This window comes from Hyla sarda, chromosome 4 (assembly GCF_029499605.1).
Source record: "Hyla sarda isolate aHylSar1 chromosome 4, aHylSar1.hap1, whole genome shotgun sequence".
Classification (NCBI taxonomy): domain Eukaryota; kingdom Metazoa; phylum Chordata; class Amphibia; order Anura; family Hylidae; genus Hyla; species Hyla sarda.
This window is the reverse complement of record NC_079192.1, coordinates 300,314,950-300,337,152: the sequence shown is the minus strand read 5'-3', so window position 1 is coordinate 300,337,152 and position 22,203 is coordinate 300,314,950. Positions and strand designations below refer to the sequence as shown.

The window sequence follows — 22,203 nt, the reverse complement described above, 5'->3', positions numbered from 1 at the left end:
AATAATGGCTCTGCGGTGACCTAGCTATGGGTTCATGGTAGTGGCTGACGTGTATCTGACCTCATTGTGTCTGATGGGAAGAGGGAAGTTATAGAGCATCCTTGCATGAAGGAGAAAAGGTCAGAGATGGGAGCTAAGGGAGGGGTTTGCCTTTTACATATGTAATTTAATGGGTATGTTGGGGGCTGGTAGTAAAAGGTTGGTTCTCCTGTCTTTTAGCAGCAGAGAGGGGGGCGTTATTGACTGTGGGCTCCTACTTCTGATATCTGTTCTTGGTCGCTCATAGGATCTCCTGCCACAAGGGGGTAGACAGCCCTCACACAAGCATTAAGCACTTTCAAGCGTAGCTTCATCCAGGAGACAGAGGCGGGTGTACAGCTGATAGAGTAGCATCCCATGGCTCTGGAGCACTGACACTGCCTGCTGAGCGACCCCCTGAGATCTCTCCATCTGATCCTCCTCTGCTTCATTTTCACATAGAGAAAGAACTGAAACCAATTCACCTCTGAACCCCAGGTAAGGGAGGGTGAGGGGCTGGCAGAGCTGCTTTTATAAGGAGCTTCATCACAGCTGCTCCATCTGTCTGACATTTTCCTCTCGTTTTTCACACTTCCAGGCAGTCTGTTCCAGAAAAGCGGCGGCACCTGCAATAAGATTGGGTCTGAGAAGGTCAGTATTTGTGTATATCGTCTCTTTCTTAGCGTTGATTGTATTGTTGTCCAACCTAACCTGTTTGCAGGGCCCCTAGGACATGAGAGAGTGGGGGTAGTTGTATCTGTCATCGGAAAAAAATGCATTGGCTGTTCTCATCTGCATCATGCCTGGGGAGACAATTCCAGGACCTTCTGCCAATATCTATGCTTCCGTTTGATGATATATGGTGATATATTATATAATATAGCCTAATCTCCCATTATGTGTAAGCCTGGGTAGCAGATGACATTTCCTGATGCTTAGTAAGGGTGGAACTAAGGTGTCCTAAGGCAATATCTGGTCTGTCTTCATCTGTTGTCTCTTGTACAATCCTAATATGGCCAACAGTAGTTTTCATCCTTTCACCTTTTCCATCCTAGTATTTTCAGTGTCCTTTTTTCATATATCACATCTCCATCTTTTGCTTATGAAAACTGCAATGCTAGTGTACAGCGTATTGCTGGGATTGCTGCACCTCCCCCTCATACCCTTCCTCCTGTTTTTTGCAGTGGAAAAAATCCCAGGTTTCAAGGACATGAGGCCAATCTCGCAGAATTACATTGTATGAATAATTACATAGGAATACACCTGTTCAATGCATTACAAAAATATGCCATGTACATGCACTATATATATATATATATATATATATATATATATATATACAGCATAAGCGCGTATTGGTATCATTATGTATGCGCAGAGATCAGTATTTCTAACAAAGCTCTTATATATGTATGTTAGCAAATTACACTCACATGCAAATATCAACAACACGCGATGGCACACATGGTTTCACAATGCCATAAGATCACCTTTTGTATTCTTTTTGTTTTCCTAATTTTTATTTTTCCTATGAACGTAAGTAATAAGAAGATATATATCAAGTGGACGTGTGCATTTAAATGTCTTGAATGAGATGTGTAACATACATTTTCCTGACTCATTGTTCCTCCCTGTTCTATCAGAGCAAGGAATGTACTAATCCGATGTGAGTAGGGGTAGCTTCCTATTTGAAAAGCAGGTCAGAGGGAGCTGCAGGGGCTTCTGCCATCACTCTGCTGCTTCCTGTACTTACACTACTAAGCTGCTTCCTCCTCTCCGCAGACTGCAACAGATCAGAATGGATGTGTTTATGAAAGGCTTGTCCAAAGCAAAAGAAGGGGTGGTGGCTGCAGCCGAGAAAACCAAGCAAGGGGTAGCAGAAGCTGCTGAGAAAACCAAGGAAGGTGTCTTATATATGGGTAAGTATCTTAAGTGTGTCCCTGAATGGTGCACCGCACGTAACAGTTGTCTGTAATTATGCATCTAGTGGTCTTGCCTATATGCCTAATCCTTATTAATGTACAGTAGTCTGGAGTAAAAAAAAATACTATATTCATTTATATCCTTAGGTGACTTGAGAATTTACATTTGCAACAAATTCCTAATTCCAGATGTAAGTGAATGGCAGCTGACTATGCATAATATCTAAGAAAGCTACAAAACACGCAAACAGAAAACATTATATAACATGCAGCTACAAAGATTTTCATTTAAAGGGGTATTCCAGTGAAAAACAAATTTTTTTTTTCATATCAACTGGCTCCAGAAAGTTAAACAGATTTGTAAATTACTTCTATTACAAAAATCTTAATCCTAACAGTACTTTTCAGCTTCTGGAGTTGAGTTGTTCTTTTCTGTCTGACCACAGTGCTCTCTTCTGACACCTCTGTCTGTCTCAGGAACTGTCCAGAGCAGGAGGCAGAGGTGTCAGCAAGGAGCACAGCATAGCATTGATCAGTGTTTCTGCCGCTCGACTGCTCCTGCCTGGATCTTGGGCACGGAGCAGTCATTCAGCAATCGGATAGCGAGGAGGCAGGTAGGGATCCTCCTCGCGTCCTGCAAGCTGTTCCGGACACTGCGATTTCACCACGGTGGTCCCAAACAGCACCACTGAGCTAACCGGCAATATTTACTTTCGTTTTAGACACGGCGATCAAGTTTGATCTCCGTGTCTAAAGTGTTAATGGCGGACATCAGCCCAATCGGCGATGTCAGGCATTAGCCATGTGTCCTGGTAGCTTATAGCAACCAGGACCCACCGGGTATGATGCACATTCACCTGTTGGGCGCACATGATACCTCGGGAGCCGCAGATGGACGTTAATGAACGTCCATTTGTGGCAAGGGATTAAATTCATGGAATATAGTTTATAGGATGGGTGATGTTTTACAGACTACTAAGGAGCTGTCCAGTGCTGAAAGCTCCAAGAGCTAAAGAAAATATGAAGCTCTATATAACAAAATGGAGCTTCAACCTGTAGAAAGTTGTATAAAGTACAATTAGTTGATACCTAATAATAACATAATGTTACCATAATACCATCATTTTCAAATAAAACATAAAATATAAATACATACTTCTATCTTATTACAGAGGTATGTACATGTCTATATGCATTTTTGCACATTTAATTTTCATTTTGGGGATCGGGTGTATTAGGTTACTGTATAAAAGAACTAAAAACTGTAGACTTAAACCTATATTTTATTCATGAAATTCGGGTAGTCTCATTCACATCATTAAGAAAAAGGAATGTGTAGCTCACTTAGAATTGCTCATTAAGAAGAATATGCAGATAGCTGCTGTGTAATTAATTTAATATATACATATACTGTTGGTAAATATATACTGTAAGTTTGCTTTTTATTACACTGAGGGAGGCAAAAAACATGCATATTGAGGCAAATTTTCAAAAATGTTGGATATATTTCTCTTGCATATACCTTCTTGTGGCTGGTATACACCAGAATATTGTAGCAAAAACTGGCACTGGATTTTTTTTTTAGCCCCAGCCCCCTTTCTAGGCACTGTTTAAAGCAAATATGGCAGTGCCACTGAATTTATTCTTGTTTTGTAACCCTCAAGGATAGCATAAAAACTACCCTAACCCCTTAATGACTAGGCCATTTTTGGCCTTAAAGGGGAACTCCAGTGGAAACAAGTAGAAAACAAATGTTTTCAAATCAACTGGTGCCTAAAAGAAAACAATTTGTAAATTACTTCTATTAAAAAAACGTAATCTTTCCAGTACTTATTAGCTGCTGTATAAAACAGAGAAATGTGAGAATTTAATTTCTGTCTGACAATAGTGCTCTCTGCTGACACCCCTGGCTGTGTCAGGAACTGTCCAGATTAGAATCATATCCCCATAGAAAACCTCTCCTGCTCTGGACAGTACCTGACACAAGAGGTGTCAGCAGAGAGCACTGTGGTCAGACAGAAAATAACTTCACAAATTTCTCTGTAGTATATCTGTAGTATACAGCAACTGATAAGTACTGGAAGGGTTAAGATTTTTAAATAGAAGTGATTTACAAATCTGTTAAACTTTCTTGCACCAGTTGATTTGAAAACATTTTTTTTTCCACCAGAGTTCCCCTTTAATGACTAAGCTCTATTGTTCAGTTCTGAAATGTGTCTCTTTATGTGGTAGTCACTTTGGAATGGTTTTACTTATATAAGTGATTCTGAAAATGTTTTTTTCATGATACAATGTACTTTCTGCTACTGGTAAATTATGGTTGATACATTCAGCATTTTTTGTGAAAAGCTTCAAAATCTGTGTGAAAAATTGAAAAAATGCAAATGTTTCTGAAATTGAAATGTCCGGCTTCTAAGAAAGCTAGTCATGTCACATAACTTAGATATTAATTTACACCTGTAATATGTCTACTAGAGATGAGCGAACTTACAGTAAATTCGATTCGTCACGAACTTCTCGGCTCGGCCGTTGATGACTTTTCCTGCATAAATTAGTTCAGCTCTCCGGTACTCCGGTGGGCTGGAAAAGGTGGATACAGTCCGAGGAGACTCTTTCCTAGGAATGTATCCGCCTTTTCCAGCCCACCGGAGCACCTGAAGGCTGAACCAATTTACGCAGGAAAAGTCATCAACTGCCGAGCCGAGAAGTTCGTGACGAATCAAATTTACTGTAAGTTCGCTCATCTCTAATATCTACTTTATGTAGGTATCATTTAATACATTTTCTGTTACTTATTAGGACACTAGCTGAGTACCCGGCGTTGCCCAGTTTTTCCTTCCAAATCCTTTTTGGGGAGGAAAATAAACAAAGGAGGAAGCTTTTGACTTCATATGCAGTCCTCATATATTGTTGTCAAATCCCAAACCCACATCCCGACCTCCTATCCCGTCCTCCTATCTTGACCTCCTGTCCCCAACCTCCTATACTGTCCTCCTATCCCGTCCTCCTATCCCGACCTCCTATCCCGACCTCCTATCCCAACCTCCTATCCCATCCTCCTATTTAGACCTCCTATCCCTACCTCCTATCCCGACCTCCCATCTTGACCTCCTATCCCATCCTCCTATCTCGACCTCCTATCCCAACCTCCTATCCAGACCTCCTATCCAGACCTCATATCCCGTCCTCATATCCCGTCCTCCTATCCCGTCCTCCTATCCCGACCTCCCATCCCGACCTCCCATCCCGACCTCCTATCCGGACCTCATATCTCGTCCTCATATCCCGTCCTCCTATCCCGACCTCCTATCTTGACCTCCTATCTCGACCTCCTATCCCAACCTCCCATCCTGTCCTCATATCCCGACTCGTAATACGTGTACCAGGTATTGAACTATCTCCAGCCGTACAGAAGTTATATGGGAACATACATTTCCCATTGATTTGCATAGGACTTTAAACAAAAACCTTGACCCTCACAAATGGGGGTAGTTAAGGGTTAAATTAACTGTCCTATATTTTAAGTGGACATATAAGTAACATGTAACCAAGTATTATTGAAATTTCTCCAGCCGTTTGGAAGTTATGCAGTAACATATATTTCCCATTGACTTGTATGGGACTTTAAACATAAACCCCGCCTCTGGCAAATGGGGGGTGGGTAAGGGCTAAATTACCTATCCTATGTTTGTTGTTGACATATAAGTAACATGTGTGCCAAGTTTCATGTTAATATCTTTAGCCGTTTGGCTGAATTAGAACATCATCGGGAGAGGCAGGACAAGTCTTTAGGGACCCAAAAGGCTGGTGGATCGGAGCCTTAGTGCTGGAAAGGGCGAGGAGACAGTTTAGTTTATTATTTTCTTTGCATAGAAGACAGCAGTTACTTTTCAAATTACAATGGAGAACCCCACACCATATGATCCATTCTTTGTGTTGTTTTGGACCAAACTATGAATATGAATAGGTCATTCATTCTCTGAGCAGAAAGTAGTTTACAAGTAGTCAAATTGTTATCCTCATGGGAGTTATGGGTAATGAAGCTCCCCAAGGCTCTGTGTGTCTTTTGCAACAGCTGTAATAAGTTTGGAATATGACATCTTGCTACAAATCAGAGTGAATTTTTATGTCTTGACATAAAGATACATTAAGAAAGACATTTCCTTACATATATTAGTAAAGCTCTGTCATCACCTGCAGAGCTATACACAGAATGTATCTGTCCATACAAGCACCATCACCACCTGTAGAGCTGTACACTGAGCATACATACACATAGAAGCACTATCACCACCTGCAGAGCTGTACACTAAGCGTACATACACATACAAGCACCATCATCACCTGTAGAGCTGTACACTGAGCATACATACACATAGAAGCACTATCACCACCTGCAGAGCTGTACACTAAGCGTACATACACATACAAGCACCATCATCACCTGTAGAGCTGTACACTGAGCATACATACACATACAAGCACCATCACCACCTGCAGAGCTAAATATACAAGGACAACACCTCTGGGCATAGAACAATACGTCAAGAATATATCAGAAAATCTTTTCAATGGCAAACCTGCAGAGCTGTACACTGAGCGTACATACACATAGAAGCACTATCACCACCTGCAGAGCTGTACACTAAGCGTACATACACATACAAGCACCATCATCACCTGTAGAGCTGTACACTGAGCGTACATACACATAAAAGCACCATCATCACCTGTAGAGCTGTACACTGAGCGTACATACACATAAAAGCACCATCATCACCTGTAGAGCTGTACACTGAGCGTACATACACATACAAGCACCATCATCACCTGTAGAGCTGTACACTGAGTGTACATACACATAGAAGCATCATCACCACATGCAGAGCTGTACACTGAGCGTACATACCCATACAAGCACCATCACCACCTGCAGAGCTGTACACTGAGCGTATATACACATACAAGCACCATCATCACCTGTAGAGCTGTACACTGAGCGTAGATACACATACAAGCACCATCACCACCTGTAGAGCTGTACACTGAGCGTACATACACATACAAGCACCATCACCACCTGTAGAGCTGTACACTGAGCATACATACACATACAAGCACCATCATCACCTGTAGAGCTGTACACTGAGCGTACATACACATACAAGCACCATCATCACCTGTAGAGCTGTACACTGAGCGTACATACACATACAAGCACCATCATCACCTGTAGAGCTGTACACTGAGCGTACATACACATACAAGCACCATCATCACCTGCAAAGCTGTATAGTAAGTGTTGTTGAGTAAGAAAATAGAAGTATGGAGCACTAACCAGTCAATATGGATGCAGGATAAACTTTATTTTCATTGCTGGTACATTAAGAGCGGAGGAGTGAAATGCCGGGAAAGACTTCGGGCGATGGACTGTGGTCCATCGCCCGAAGTCGTTCCCGGCAGTCTGTTCCCCCGCTCATGATGTACCCGCAATGAAAATAAAGTTTATCCTGCGTCAAGATTGACTGGTTAGTGCTCCATACTTCTATTTTTCTTACTCAATGTTTTCCAGTGTATAAGCTTCACTACATAGCAGCACTGAATACCAGTAAACTTACAGGAATACTGTGTATTGGAACACTAGCTGTTATATTGGATTTATATAAAGTGTCTGGGATACATAAATAAAGAGGTGCTGCGACCTACATTGCTTCTAACTGTACAATAAGTGTATATACTCATACAAGCACCATCATCACCTGCAGATCTGTAACAGAATGTATATACAATACACATACAAGCACAGTCATCACCTGCACCTGAGTTGTGCACTGAATGTATGTACTCATACAAGCACCATTAATATATCTAGAGCTGTACACACAACGTATTGTATGTACTTCTAAAAGTACCATCATAACCTCATGAGCTGTACATACAGTTACATTTTTCATAAGGTTGAAAAAAAGACCAGAGTCCATCAAGTTCAATCTATATCCCTATTGTGTCTTTACTCTCCAGAGGATCCAGAGGAAGGCAAAAAATCCTTATAAGGGTTTGGTTACATGTACCATAAACGCAGTGTATTTGACACACCTGCATATTTCTGTGCTAGCAAAGTCCATGGAAGTAATAATAAACACCATATACTTTGTGAGCACTGAAATACGCGTGTGCGTCAAATACAAAGTGTTTATGCTACATGTGACCCTACCCTAAGGCTGATGCCAATTGCCCCATACAAGGGGGAAAAAATCCTTTCTGACTTCATATATGGCAATGAGAATAAATCCCTGGATCAATGTTCTGTCCCTATAATTCTATTATCTATAACCTGTAATGTTATGACTCTCCGGAAATGTGTTCAGGCCTTTTGAGTTCACCATGACCACTTCCTGTGGCAGAGAGTTCCATATTTTTTACTGCAAAAGCAGTAAGACTATGGAACTTTTACCGCTTTTACAGTAAAGAATCCCTATCCGTGCTGGTGTAAAAACCTTTTTTTCCTCAAGATGTAGAGGATTCCCCCTTGTTATAGATACAGTCTTGGGTATAAACAGATCGCGGGAGAAATCTCTGTACTGCCCCCTAATGTACTTATACATAGTTATTAGGTCATTCCCTATGCCATCTTTTTCTAAATTAAATAACCATAATTCTGAAAATCTTTCTGGGTATTGTAATTCTCCCTTTCCATCTATTACTTTGGTTGCCTGTATTGTATAAACACGGTCCAGCTCCACTATTTATTTCCGGTATACTGGTGACTGGTACTGTACACAGTATTTCCTTGTTTTATTCGCCTTGGCAGCAGATGCCTGACACTAGTCCTGTTTATGGTAGTTGTTCCCAGTATTTTACATATTCCTTGTATGGATTTTCTACCCCATGTGCATAATCTTACATTTATCAGTGTTGAACCTCACCTGCCACTTCCTGGCCCAAGCCTCCAACCTTTCCAGATCCATTTGTAACAGTGCACTGACCTTTATTGTGTTAACCACTTTACACGGTTTAGTATAATATGCAAAGATTGATACATTACTGTACAAACACTGAGCCAGTTACTTACACACATTTTCCCTTAGCCCAAGCATTTTCATTTTACATACCAACCTTTTATGTGGCACAGTAAATGTTTTGGAAAAATTAAGATATATGACATCCATCGCCCGGTCCAGTCATGTGCTTACGACCACATAAAAGCTGATCCGGTTAGTTTGACAGGACCAGTGCCCCATTCTGATGGAGTCATACAATGTATAGTACTCATGCAAGCACCATCATTATTTCCATAGCTGTACACATTACATATCTACCTATACAAGCACCATCATCACCTGCAGAGCTGTACACACAATGGATGTTCCCATATCAGCACAATAAACACCTGCAGAGCTGTACACAGAATGCATATACTCATAAAAGCATTATAACTACCTGCAGAGCTGTAAACAGTACCCACACAAGTACCATCATCACCTGCAAAGCTGTATGCACGATATAGGTGCTCCTACTAGCACCATCATCACTTGTAGCTGTTCATAGAATGCATCTACTCATACCAGAACCATAATCACCTGCAAAGCTGTACACAGAGTGTGTGTGTTTATGAAAGCACCATCATCACCTGCAAAGCTATACCCATGATATATGTGCTCATAATAGCACCATCATTACCTGCAGAGTTGTACACAAAATATATGTACTTATACAAGCACCAGTACCACTTGCAGAGCTGTACACAAAATGTAAGTACTCATACAAACACTATCATCTCCTGGACAGTTGTACACAGAATGTATATACCCATACCAGCACCATCATCACCTGCAGAATTGTACACAAAATGTATGTATTCTTACACACACAATCACCACCTGCTGAGCTGTACACACAATATATGTGCTCATACAAACATCATCATGACCGGCAGAGCTGTCTACACAATGTATGTGCTCATAAAAGCACCATAATCACCTGCAGAGTTGTACACAGAATGTATGCAACCATATGAGAATCATTGTCACCTGCAGAGCTGTACACAGAATGTATGAACTCATACACGCACCATAATCACCTGCAGACCTGTACACAGAATGTATGTATCCATATGAGCATCATTGTCACCTGCAGAGCTGTACACAGAATGTATGAACCCATATGAGCATCATTGTCACCTGCAGAGCTGTACACAGAATGTATGAACTCATACACGCACCATAATCACCTGCAGAGCTGTACACAGAATGTATGTATCTGTATGAGCACCATAATCACCTGCAGAGCTGTACACAGAATGTATGTACTCATATGAGCATCATTGTCACCTGCAGAGCTGTACACAGAATGTATGTACTCATATGAGCGTCATTGTCACCTGCAGAGCTGTACACAGAATGTATGTACTCATATGAGCGTCATTGTCACCTGCAGAGCTGTACACAGAATGTATGTACTCATATGAGCATCATTGTCACCTGCAGAGCTGTACACAGAATGTATGAACTCATACACGCACCATAATCACCTGCAGAGCTGTACACAGAATGTATGTACTCATATGAGCATCATTGTCACCTGCAGAACTATACACAGAATGTATGTACTCATATGAGCATCATTGTCACCTGGAGAGCTGTACACAGAATGTATGAACTCATACACGCACCATAATCACCTGCAGAGCTGGACACAGAATGTATGTAAAAAAATGAGCATCATTGTCACCTGCAGAGCTGTACACAGAATGTATGTATCCATATGAGCATCATTGTCACCTACAGAGCTGTACACAGAATGTATGTACTCATATGAGCATGATTGTCACCTGCAGAACTATACACAGAATGTATGTACTCATATGAGCATGACTGTCACCTGCAGAGCTGTACACAGAATGTATGTACTCATATGAGCATGATTGTCACCTGCAGAGCTGTACACAGAATGTATGTACTCATATGAGCGTCATTGTCACCTGCAGAGCTGTACACAGAATGTATGTACTCATATGAACATCATTGTCACCTGCAGAGCTGTACACAGAATGTATGTACTCATATGAGCATCATTGTCACCTGCAGAGCTGTACACAGAATGTATGTACTCATATGAGCATCATTGTCACCTGCAGAGCTGTACACAGAATGTATGTACTCATATGAGCATCATTGTCACCTGCAGAGCTGTACACAGAATGTATGTACTCATATGAGCATCATTGTCACCTGCAAAGCTGTACACAGAATGTATGTACTCATATAAGCATCATTGTCGCCTGCAGAGCTGTACACAGAATGTATGTACTCATATGAACATCATTGTCACCTGCAGAGCTGTACACAGAATGTATGTACTCATATGAGCATCATTGTCACCTGCAGAGCTGTACACAGAATGTATGTACTCATATGAGCATCATTGTCCCCTGCAGAGCTGTACACAGAATGTATGTACTCATATGAGCATGATTGTCACCTGCAGAGCTGTACACAGAATGTATGTACTCATATGAGCATCATTGTTACCTGCAGAGCTGTACACAGAATGTATGTACTCATATGAGCATCTTTGTCACCTGCAGAGCTGTACACAGAATGTATGTACTCATATGAGCATCATTGTCACCTGCAGAGCTGTACACAGAATGTATGTACTCATATGAGCATCATTGTCACCTGCAGAGCTGTACACAGAATGTATGTACTCATATGAGCATCATTGTTACCTGCAGAGCTGTACACAGAATGTATGTACTCATATGAGCATCTTTGTCACCTGCAGAGCTGTACACAGAATGTATGTACTCATATGAACATCATTGTCACCTGCAGAGCTGTACACAGAATGTATGTACTCATATGAGCATGATTGTCACCTGCAGAGCTGTACACAGAATGTATGTACTCATATGAGCATCATTGTTACCTGCAGAGCTGTAACAGAATGTATGTACTCATATGAGCATCATTGTTACCTGCAAAGCTGTAACAGAATGTATGTACTCATATGAACATCATTGTCACCTGCAGAGCTGTACACAGAATGTATGTACTCATATGAGCATCATTGTTACCCGCAGAGCTGTATACAGAATGTATGTACTCATATGAGCATCTTTGTCACCTGCAGAGCTGTACACAGAATGTATGTACTCATATGAGCATGATTGTCACCTGCAGAGCTGTACACAGAATGTATGTACCCATATGAGCATCATTGTTACCTGCAGAGCTGTAACAGAATGTATGTACTCATATGAGCATCATTGTTACCCGCAGAGCTGTACACAGAATTTATGTACTCATATGAGCATCTTTGTCACCTGCAGAGCTGTACACAGAATGTATGTACTCATATGAGCATCACTGTTACCTGCAGAGCTGTACACAGAATGTATGTACTCATATGAACATCTTTGTCACCTGCAGAGCTATACACAGAATGTATGTACCCATATGAGCATCATTGCCACCTGCAGAGCTGTACACAGAATGTATGTACTCATATGAGCATCATTGTCCCCTGCAGAGCTGTACACAGAATGTATGTACTCATATGAGCATCATTGTCCCCTGCAGAGCTGTACACAGAATGTATGTACTCATATGAGCGTCATTGTCACCTGCAGAGCTGTACACAGAATGTATGTACTCATATGAGCATCTTTGTCACCTGCAGAGCTGTACACAGAATGTATGTACTCATATGAGCATCTTTGTCACCTGCAGAGCTGTACACAGAATGTATGTACTCATATGAACATCATTGTCACCTGCAGAGCTGTACACAGAATGTATGTACTCATATGAGCATCATTGTTACCTGCAGAGCTGTAACAGAATGTATGTACTCATATGAGCATCATTGTTACCTGCAGAGCTGTAACAGAATGTATGTACTCATATGAACATCATTGTCACCTGCAGAGCTGTACACAGAATGTATGTACTCATATGAGCATCATTGTTACCCGCAGAGCTGTACACAGAATGTATGTACTCATATGAGCATCTTTGTCACCTGCAGAGCTGTACACAGAATGTATGTACTCATATGAGCATCATTGTTACCCGCAGAGCTGTACACAGAATGTATGTACTCATATGAGCATCTTTGTCACCTGCAGAGCTGTACACAGAATGTATGTACTCATATGAGCATCATTGTTACCTGCAGAGCTGTACACAGAATGTATGTACTCATATGAGCATGATTGTCACCTGCAGAGCTGTACACAGAATGTATGAACCCATATGAACATCATTGTCACCTGCAGAGCTGTACACAGAATGTATGTACTCATATGAACATCATTGTCACCTGCAGAGCTGTACACAGAATGTATGTACCCATATGAGCATCATTGTCACCTGCAGAGCTGTACACAGAATGTATGTACTCATATGAGCATGATTGTCACCTGCAGAGCTGTACACAGAATGTATGTACTCATATGAGCATCATTGTTACCTGCAGAGCTGTACACAGAATGTATGTACTCATATGAACATCTTTGTCACCTGCAGAGCTGTACACAGAATGTATGTACTCATATGAGCATCATTGTCACCTGCAGAGCTGTACACAGAATGTATGTACTCATATGAACATCATTGTTACCTGCAGAGCTGTAACAGAATGTATGTACTCATATGAACATCATTGTCACCTGCAGAGCTGTACACAGAATGTATGTACTCATATGAGCATCATTGTTACCTGCAGAGCTGTAACAGAATGTATGTACTCATATGAACATCATTGTCACCTGCAGAGCTGTACACAGAATGTATGTACTCATATGAGCATCTTTGTCACCTGCAGAGCTGTAACAGAATGTATGTACCCATATGAACATCATTGTCACCTGCAGAGCTGTACACAGAATGTATGTACTCATATGAGCATCATTGTCACCTGAAGAGCTGTACACAGAATGTATGTACTCATACATGCACCATAATCACCTGCAGAGCTGGACACAGAATGTATGAACTCATACATGCACCATAATCACCTACAGAACTGTACACAGAATGTATGTACTCGTATGAGCATGATTGTCACCTGCAGAGCTGTACACAGAATGTATGTACTCATATGAGCATGATTGTCACCTGCAGAGCTGTACACACAATGTATGTACTATGTAGCTATTTTTAATGGCTTATGCTGTCTGTAAAACCGGAATCCATGTTGAATGTTGCATCAATAAGTGGATTATCATATATGAGTTTTTCTATTGTACATCCTACACTAAACAACTCTCCAGAATACATTCTAAGATTATGCAAATTCCAGCAATTGTTCACAGTATACATTCACACCTACGTGACAAGAGAGGTGCAAGCTATGCTTGGAAGAGCAGCATCTCTCAGTAAATAACCATTGCATTGATAGCCCATGAATTATCTATATATTATCCCATAGGGAAAAAGCAAAGGAACCAACAAGGATCGATCAGGTTATTGGCAAGATGGTCTTTATTGCCTTAATAAGCTTCAGTCATGCATGTCCCTTTGTGACGCTTCTGTGTACCTATATAATGATTTCATGAAATCCTCAGCTGTTCTTTCTGGGTGAACATGGGTTAATTATAGTTAATCTTAGAGTCTCTTTGTGTATAGCTGACTCAATGTCCCTCTGGGCCTCTTGGATAAAATGCTGAACCAAATTAAATGGCCGCTATCAAGGTCTATTTCATGAGCCATTCATTATACAGACAGGCAAAGTTTTCTCCCATAAGTGAGTAGTGCTCAGTGATTATTTTAGTTGACATGATGTGTTAGTATATTGCTTTTTATTCTATGATTGTATGTGTGGTTGTGTCTTAATACTTATGTCAATATTAAATTGTGAACATTTTACATGAGTTTGTGTTTCAAGGCCACGTAAGAACAAACAAACAATCATGCAGGCAGGGCTACATGTATGCACCCTGGATTGATAATGCGGCTATTCAATGCCATAGCACGTTGTCTATACATCCTCTATTAGGGTGCATGCACACTACGTTTCTTAAGATACGGGACCGTATACGGCTGGGGAGAGGGGGCAGAGAGGGTGGGGCAACCGCACGCTGCCGTATGCGGTCCCATATCTAACGTATTTCAATGAGCAACCGGAGTGAAATGCTGCCTCCGGTCGGCTCCGTTTTGGCCCGTATACGGTTTCCCGACCGGACCTACAAACGTAGTCAACAGCGTTTTTAAGTCCGGTTGGGAAACCGTATACGGGGCAAAACGGAGCAAACCGGAGGCAGCATTTCACTCCGGTCGCTTATTGATTAGATACGGGACCGCATACAACAGCGTGTGGTTGCCCCACCCCCGACTCTCCGCCCCCCTCTCCCCAGCCGTATACGGTCCAGTATCTTAAGAAACGTAGTGTGCATGCACGCTTGCATAGTGAGATGTGCTGTCAACAAACGAGAATTTTTTTACCAGATAAAATTATGCGCTTAGCCGACAAAAGTGTTTGCTCATTCATCTACTATTCGCTGGGCCTATTAAACAGGATAATATTGTTCTGGTTGGCCCTAACACGTGTAATTTATAGCACTGAACTCCTCCTATAGTGCAGATGAATCTTTTGGATTTCTCAAGCTCCAGGGTATGGGTGCAACCATAGCCTCTGCTTCCCGTAGGCTAGGTTCACACTACGGAATTTCTGCCTGCAATTCTGCTTTGAAATTGCAGGCGGAAATTCCGCTTGCTAAAATGTATAGTGTAGTGAATGGGTTTCCGTTCACAAATTCACACTTTGGAATTTGTGAAGCGGAATTTGTGAATGGAAAATCCGCTTGGAAATTTCCGCCTGAATAATGGCGATGCTCTTTCTTCAGGCAGAAATTTGTCTATTGGAGACTGAAGTGTCCACACGGTCCTAGCGCCGACTGATTCAGTCGGCGCTGGCCGCACTCGGAATCTCAGGGCGGAAATGTTCTACCCGGAGATTCCGTAGTCTGAACCTAGCCTTATAGTTACACCACTGATGGCAAGTTATCTCATTGGTGGACCTACAACCCAAGGCCCCTCAGTCTAACACTGAGAGATACATTTTGGGGACATGTATTAACCAGTGGAAACTGAAGCATTATGGACCCTAACTGATCCCTTTAACTACTGGAATTTGTGATTCTACCATTTTTTTATTGGGAAAATTGCATACTAGAATATGCTATCCTGCAAACAACAGAAATCTGATGGAAGGTGGGTGTACAGAAGAAAAAATGATGACATTTGCTAGAAGAAATGTGAAGAAATGGGTTATTATTGGAAATAAAAATATTTTATGTACAAAAATGGAAGATAATAGAGCCTAATGTGGTGGCCGGGTGTGAGGTGCAGGGCAGATGTTGTTACCCTAGGGGCAGATGGCATTAACCCCTTGTATTCGTGACGCCAGGGCATGGAGTAGCCTATAACCACCCAAAGGTATACCGCTGGATCCTGGGCTAGGCACAGGGGCAGTAAAGACTCTGATGCCAAGTTACGGACAATGGTAGTTTTACTGAGGGTAGACAATTGGTAAAGTCTATACGGTTCAGCCAGGGCCCGAGGAGGTGACCAGTGACTCAGAGACCTTAAGGGCTTGTAGTAGGTCTAGGAAATTTACGTGCAGGCCACGTTGCTAGACAATTTGACAGAGACTGACTTGACTGATGATGGACAAAGCTGCAGGTTTATCTTACTTGCACTTGACTGTGGCTGCAGGACTTGAGTTAAAACCTCCAATACTCTGGACACACACGCACACTAGGCACGACTGACCTCAGCAAAGACTTGGTGTAAAATAGAGAGACACTAGCTCCACCCAGGGCTTATATGGAGGAGACTAGTAGGGAGCCCATAGGTCACTCTTGGGGTCAGCTGGTCACTGATACCTCCTGGATAAGGCAAGAAAAAGATGGCCTTCATGCAGGCGCTCAGGAGTCCAGAGGAAGCTCACAACCAAGTTATGGAAGTGAATTAAAGTTCAAGTTTATTAGTTCAAAGCAGCAATACTGCGTTTTGATTGACAGATTGATACAGTACACGAAAAAAATGGGCTTTTTATACACACAGATTGAAAAATAAAATGGTGGCAGGGTTAAAGGTCAAAGTAACAAACATATAAATATCAGTGTAAAATAACAGATAAAAACAGTATCCTATATTCATATTTATATATATATATATATATATACACACACATGCTATACATAAGTATAGGCAACCTTAATTAACTATAATAATCAGTTTAAATTTATTGTAAGGAATAAAAGTTTTTCTTTCTATCCGGTGTGAAGGTGGAAAGGAGGCTTGATGCGCATCTTCTCCGTGACTGCCGTGCGCGCAAAGGTATATCAACAAATGCAGCGTGCTTCGGCTCTGTTTGTAAACAGAGTGAAGGAGAGGCGTAAGGGTTGCTAGGGACGCATCGCTATGAAGCGAGTCCCTGCGTATATTACACTGCAGTGTAATATACACAGGGACCCGCTTCATAGTGACACGTCCCTAGCAACCCTTACGCCGCTCCTTCACTGTGTACTGTATCAATCTGTCAATCTGAAGAAGGGGTTTGTATACCCCGAAATGCATTATTGCTGCTTTGAACCAATAAACTTGAACTTTAATTCACTTCCATGACTTGATTGTGACAATTAAAACATAAAAGTTGAGCTCTCCTGGGCGCTGGTCTCCGGTAAAGCAGTAGGACACGTTTCCAGGTCCAAAATGTGTTTTATTGCACTAAAAACAACATGTTTCTAGTCCGAAAAGGACCCTTCCTCAGAAGCACCTTACCTGAGGAAGGGTCCTTTTCGGACCAGAAACATGTTGTTTTTAGTGCAATAAAATACATTTTGGACCTGGAAACATGTCCTACTGCTTTACCGGAGACCAGCGCCCAGGAGACCTCAACTTTTATATTTTAATTGTTCCTTTACCGGATCAGCGGAGCTATGCCCGGACGAGCTGAGGCTGCAGGCTAAAAATTACTATATTGATGTAATCTCAGGTGTTGTGCTCTTAGCGCAACATCCTCTGGTAAGTTTTCACCTACCTTTTGCTAACTATTTCAAAGATACTTCACCAGGGGCGCGTATCGCTCTTTTTTCTTTTTTCTTTGATGACTTGGTTGTGAGCTTCCTCTGGACACCTGAGCGCCTGCATAAGGTCATCTTTTTCTTGCCTTATCCAGTTTGACTACAGGATCTCCATCTGGATTTATCCTGAGACCTGCAGGCTTGCACGGAATCTCTATTGTACCTCTGATTGAGGTTATATGCGTATTTAAAATACACTCCAGGTGAGCGGCCATATTATAGACTCTCCATTGACCCCCACTTTTTGTCACCTAGGGTAGTGCACTAGGCACCTTTTTTGGGCCTTTTTTTCTACTTCTATACTGATACCTCTGAGTAACAATCACATGTTATATCACATGGTATAACTCTTAAACTTATGACACATTTTATATAGTACAACATATTTACAATGGGGAAACTAATGCAGGGAGCCCTGGGGACACTGTAGGATGCTGCCTGACAGGGCAGTGAAGGTACGGGGTAACACCTCCCGTACTGGGCCACCCAAACTCCCCCTCTTAATTAAAGTAATCCTCGATGCCCAGTCCTGGAGGGCGGAGGACTGAAGTGGCCACTGGGTAATGATGAGTCCATTTAGCATGGTGAATGTCCATACATGCGCTTGTATTTTAGTATAGTAACATGTGGGGTGAACAAACCTTGTAACTGCATTAGCAACAAACTCTTAAGACAATACTATATACAAGTTGCAGATTGGGTTGCCTGAAGCTATATGACCAATGCCTTGGCTGCTGGGGCCCCTCGGTATCAAAACTCTTCTCCCCAGAACGCTACATATTTTTACACCATACAACAGTGTTACCTTTACTTTTAGCAATCCTGTCACTCTACGTGCATTATCTAGACTTGAGGGGAACCCTCTGGCCAGTAGAGTACCCAGTACATGTGGGCAGCAGAGAAAACATTGGACACATTTCTGTTTACAACTGGAGGACTGAGACTACAAGTAATGTTACAGTCCTATTCTAGACATTGACATTTGACTAGAATAAATTAGTAATAAGTATACTGACTATACTGGACTTTAGGTGACAACTTTTATACAGCTTAATCTCTGTACCTCGCTGGAAGTTGTCATGGCGGTGAGGCAGTGGGTACGCTTTTCCTGACTGGGTCAGGATACCTCCCATTTAGATTGCCATGAATATAAACACTGTACACTTTAGTCATTTCTGTACAAACACATCATACACATATTATTACAGCACACCAACATACAGTCATGGCCATAAATGTTGGCACCCCTGAAATTTTTCAAGAAAATGAAGTATTTCTCACAGAAAAGGATTGCAGTAACATGTTTTGCTATACACATGTTTATTCCTTTTGCGTGTATTGGAACTAAACCAAAAAAGGGAGTAAAAAAAGCTAATTGGACATAACGTCACACCAAACTCCAAAAATGGGCTGGACAAAATTATTGGCACCCTTTCAAAATTGTGGATGAATAAGATTGTTTCAAGCATGTGATGCTCCTTTGAACTCACCTGGGGCAAGTAACAGGTGTGGGCAATATAAAAATGACACCTGAAAGCAGATAAAAAGGAGAGAAGTTCACTTAGTCTTTGCATTGTGTGCCTGTGTGTGCCACACTAAGCACGGACAACAGAAAGAGGAGAACTGTCTGAGGAATTGAGAACCAAAAATTGTGGAAAAATATCAACAATCTCAAGATTACAAGTCCATCTCCAGAGATCTAGATTTGCCTTTGTCCACAGTGCGCAACATTATCAAGAAGTTTGCAACCCATGGCACTGTAGCTAATCTCCCTGGGTGTGGACAGAAGAGAAAAATTGATGAAAGGTGTCAACCGAGAATAGTCCGGATGATGGATAAGCAGCCCCAAACAAGTTCCAAAGATACTCAAGCTGTCCTGCAGGCTCAGGGAGCATCAGTGTCAAGCGAACTATCCGTCGACATTTAAATGAAATGAAACGCTATGGCAGGATACCCAGGAGGACCCCACTGCTCACACAAAGACTTGCTGCTGCCAAAATGAACTGGAGTAAGCCAAAATCCTTCTGGGAAAACCAAGATAGAGCTTTTTGGTAAAGTACATCATTCAACTGTTTACCGAAAATGGAATGAGGCCTACAAAAAAAAGGAACACAGTACCTACAGTTAAATATGGTGGAGGTTCAATGATATTTTGGGGTTGTTTTGCTGCTTCTGGTACTGGGTGCCTTGAATGTGTGCAAGGCATCATGAAATCTGAGGATTACCAACGGATTTTGGGTCGCACTGTACAGCCCAGTGTCAGAAAGCTGGGTTGTGTCTGAGATCTGGGTCTTCCAGCAGGGTCTTCCAAACAGACATCAAAAAGCACCCAGAAATGGATGGCAACAAAGCCCTGGAGAGTTCTGAAGTGGCCAGCAATGAGTCCAGATCTAAATCCCATTGAACACCTGTGGAGAGATCTTAAAATTTGTTGTTGGGAAAAGGCGCCCTTCCAATAAGAGACCTGGAGCAGTTTGCAAAGGGAGAGTGGTCCAACTTTCCGGCTGAGAGGTGTAAGAAGCTTATTGATGGTTATAGGAAGCGACTGTTTCAGTTATTTTTTCCAAAGGTTGTGCACCCAAATATTAAGTTAAGGGTGCCAATAATTTTGTCCAGCCTATTTTTGGAGTTTGGTGTGACATTATGTCCAATTTGCATTTTTTCCTTCCTTTTTGGTTTAGTGCCAATACACAGAAAGGGAATAAACATGTGTTATAGCAAAACATGTGTTACTGCAACGCTTTTCTGTGAGAAATACTTAATTTTCTCGAAAAATTTCAAGGGTGCCAACATTTATCGCCATGACTGTAAGTATTTACGTGTGCAAAAATTATGGGCAAAAATATATTACTCTGATGATATATAAAGATTTTCCTTATGCCGCTCTACAGTTCAGGTACATTTTGAGTCCTCAGTAAATTGTCACGGCTAAAAGCCGGGCAGGAAAACTTACGCATGTGGTTACAAGTAAACTTCTTGACAAGTTTGTCAGGCACTTCTTCTTGAACGCTGCAGGAACCTATAAACAACAACAATGCTTTTGCATGAAACACAGTTAGTCTCACGACTCAATAGTAGTAAACATCTTGCAATCTTCAAACACTGTGGCCTGGCAACTTTCCATCCCAACCACGATGGTCACTTTGCTTTCTAGGCAGGGACATGTACCTAGGGCCACGAGGCTGTGCCCCCTCCATGGGGCTGACATGAGTATCCCACGACACATGGGACAAACTGGAATCACTGATGGTCAGGCTTACTGTGACCACCACTTGTATAGCAGCAGCTTGCGCCACTGGGGAGTCAAGTGTAGGTGCCTGTTGGGCCGGCCAAACCTCCTCCTCAGCGGGAGTAGGCCGGGGAACTTTGGTTGGTGCCCGTTGGTTAGACCAAACCTCCTCGACCACAGGAGTAGGCCTGGGCACATCTGTCGACGACCCTCTACGCAGATACTTGGGGTCCATGACAGGTCACTCAGGATACCATTCTTCTTGGAAAACTTTCCCCTTGACACTTGGTGGCAGGAGACCAAATGAATCTGAATCCCAATCTTCAGAGGGGAAGTAAGTGAAGGGAATTTGTGTTAGATTCTTGGGCCTAGTGACGGCTGCTGCCCATTCCCCTTGCAGGCTCTGTACCGGGGTATACAATCGCTACAATCTCCCCCTCTCTAGGGAGTGTAAAGGTGGAGGGAGGTAATCTCTCTTCAACACTCTCCTGTTGACCAAAATAGTACCACCATGGTGACAGTCCATTAGTGTGCCAAACCCCCTCATTCTGTCGAACTTGATGACTGTGGCCCTCCGCCATTCTAGGGGTAGCTCTCCCTCTCAGGGATGTTCTAGCCTTCTCATGTACAAGGCTTTAAGACTTGACGGACTTCATAAGGCATGACTTTAGGGCCATACTCCCTTCTCTTCTGCTCCCTTAACTCTTTAATGATGGCAGCCACTTTGGCCTCCCATTAGCCGTCTCGGCCTGGGAAGTTAGGACAGAAGGGTGGGACTTCCCTGGTAGGGGTAGGAGATGGTCCCTCATGAACTGAATAAGTGACGGCTTGTCGCCAAATAGCCACTTTGGTAACGGTGGGGACCGGGGACTTGCTGGGGGCTGCTAGACCTGGGGCACTGGCTCTTGACTGGGGGTAGATGGAGGGGTAGAAAACAGGCC

General features: G+C 42.2%; 1 protein-coding gene across 1 annotated transcript in view; it reads left to right on the top strand.

Moving 5' to 3' along the window:
• Positions 1 to 271: 271 nt before the first annotated feature.
• SNCB (synuclein beta) overlaps positions 272 to 22,203 on the top strand; it is a 108,988-nt gene continuing 87,056 nt past the window's right edge. The window contains exons 1-3 of the mRNA XM_056574719.1: positions 272 to 516; positions 617 to 669; positions 1,801 to 1,937. Coding sequence (XP_056430694.1) covers positions 1,817 to 1,937 — 121 coding nt within the window. The 5' untranslated portion in view covers positions 272 to 516; positions 617 to 669; positions 1,801 to 1,816. The remainder of the gene's footprint in view (positions 517 to 616; positions 670 to 1,800; positions 1,938 to 22,203) is intronic.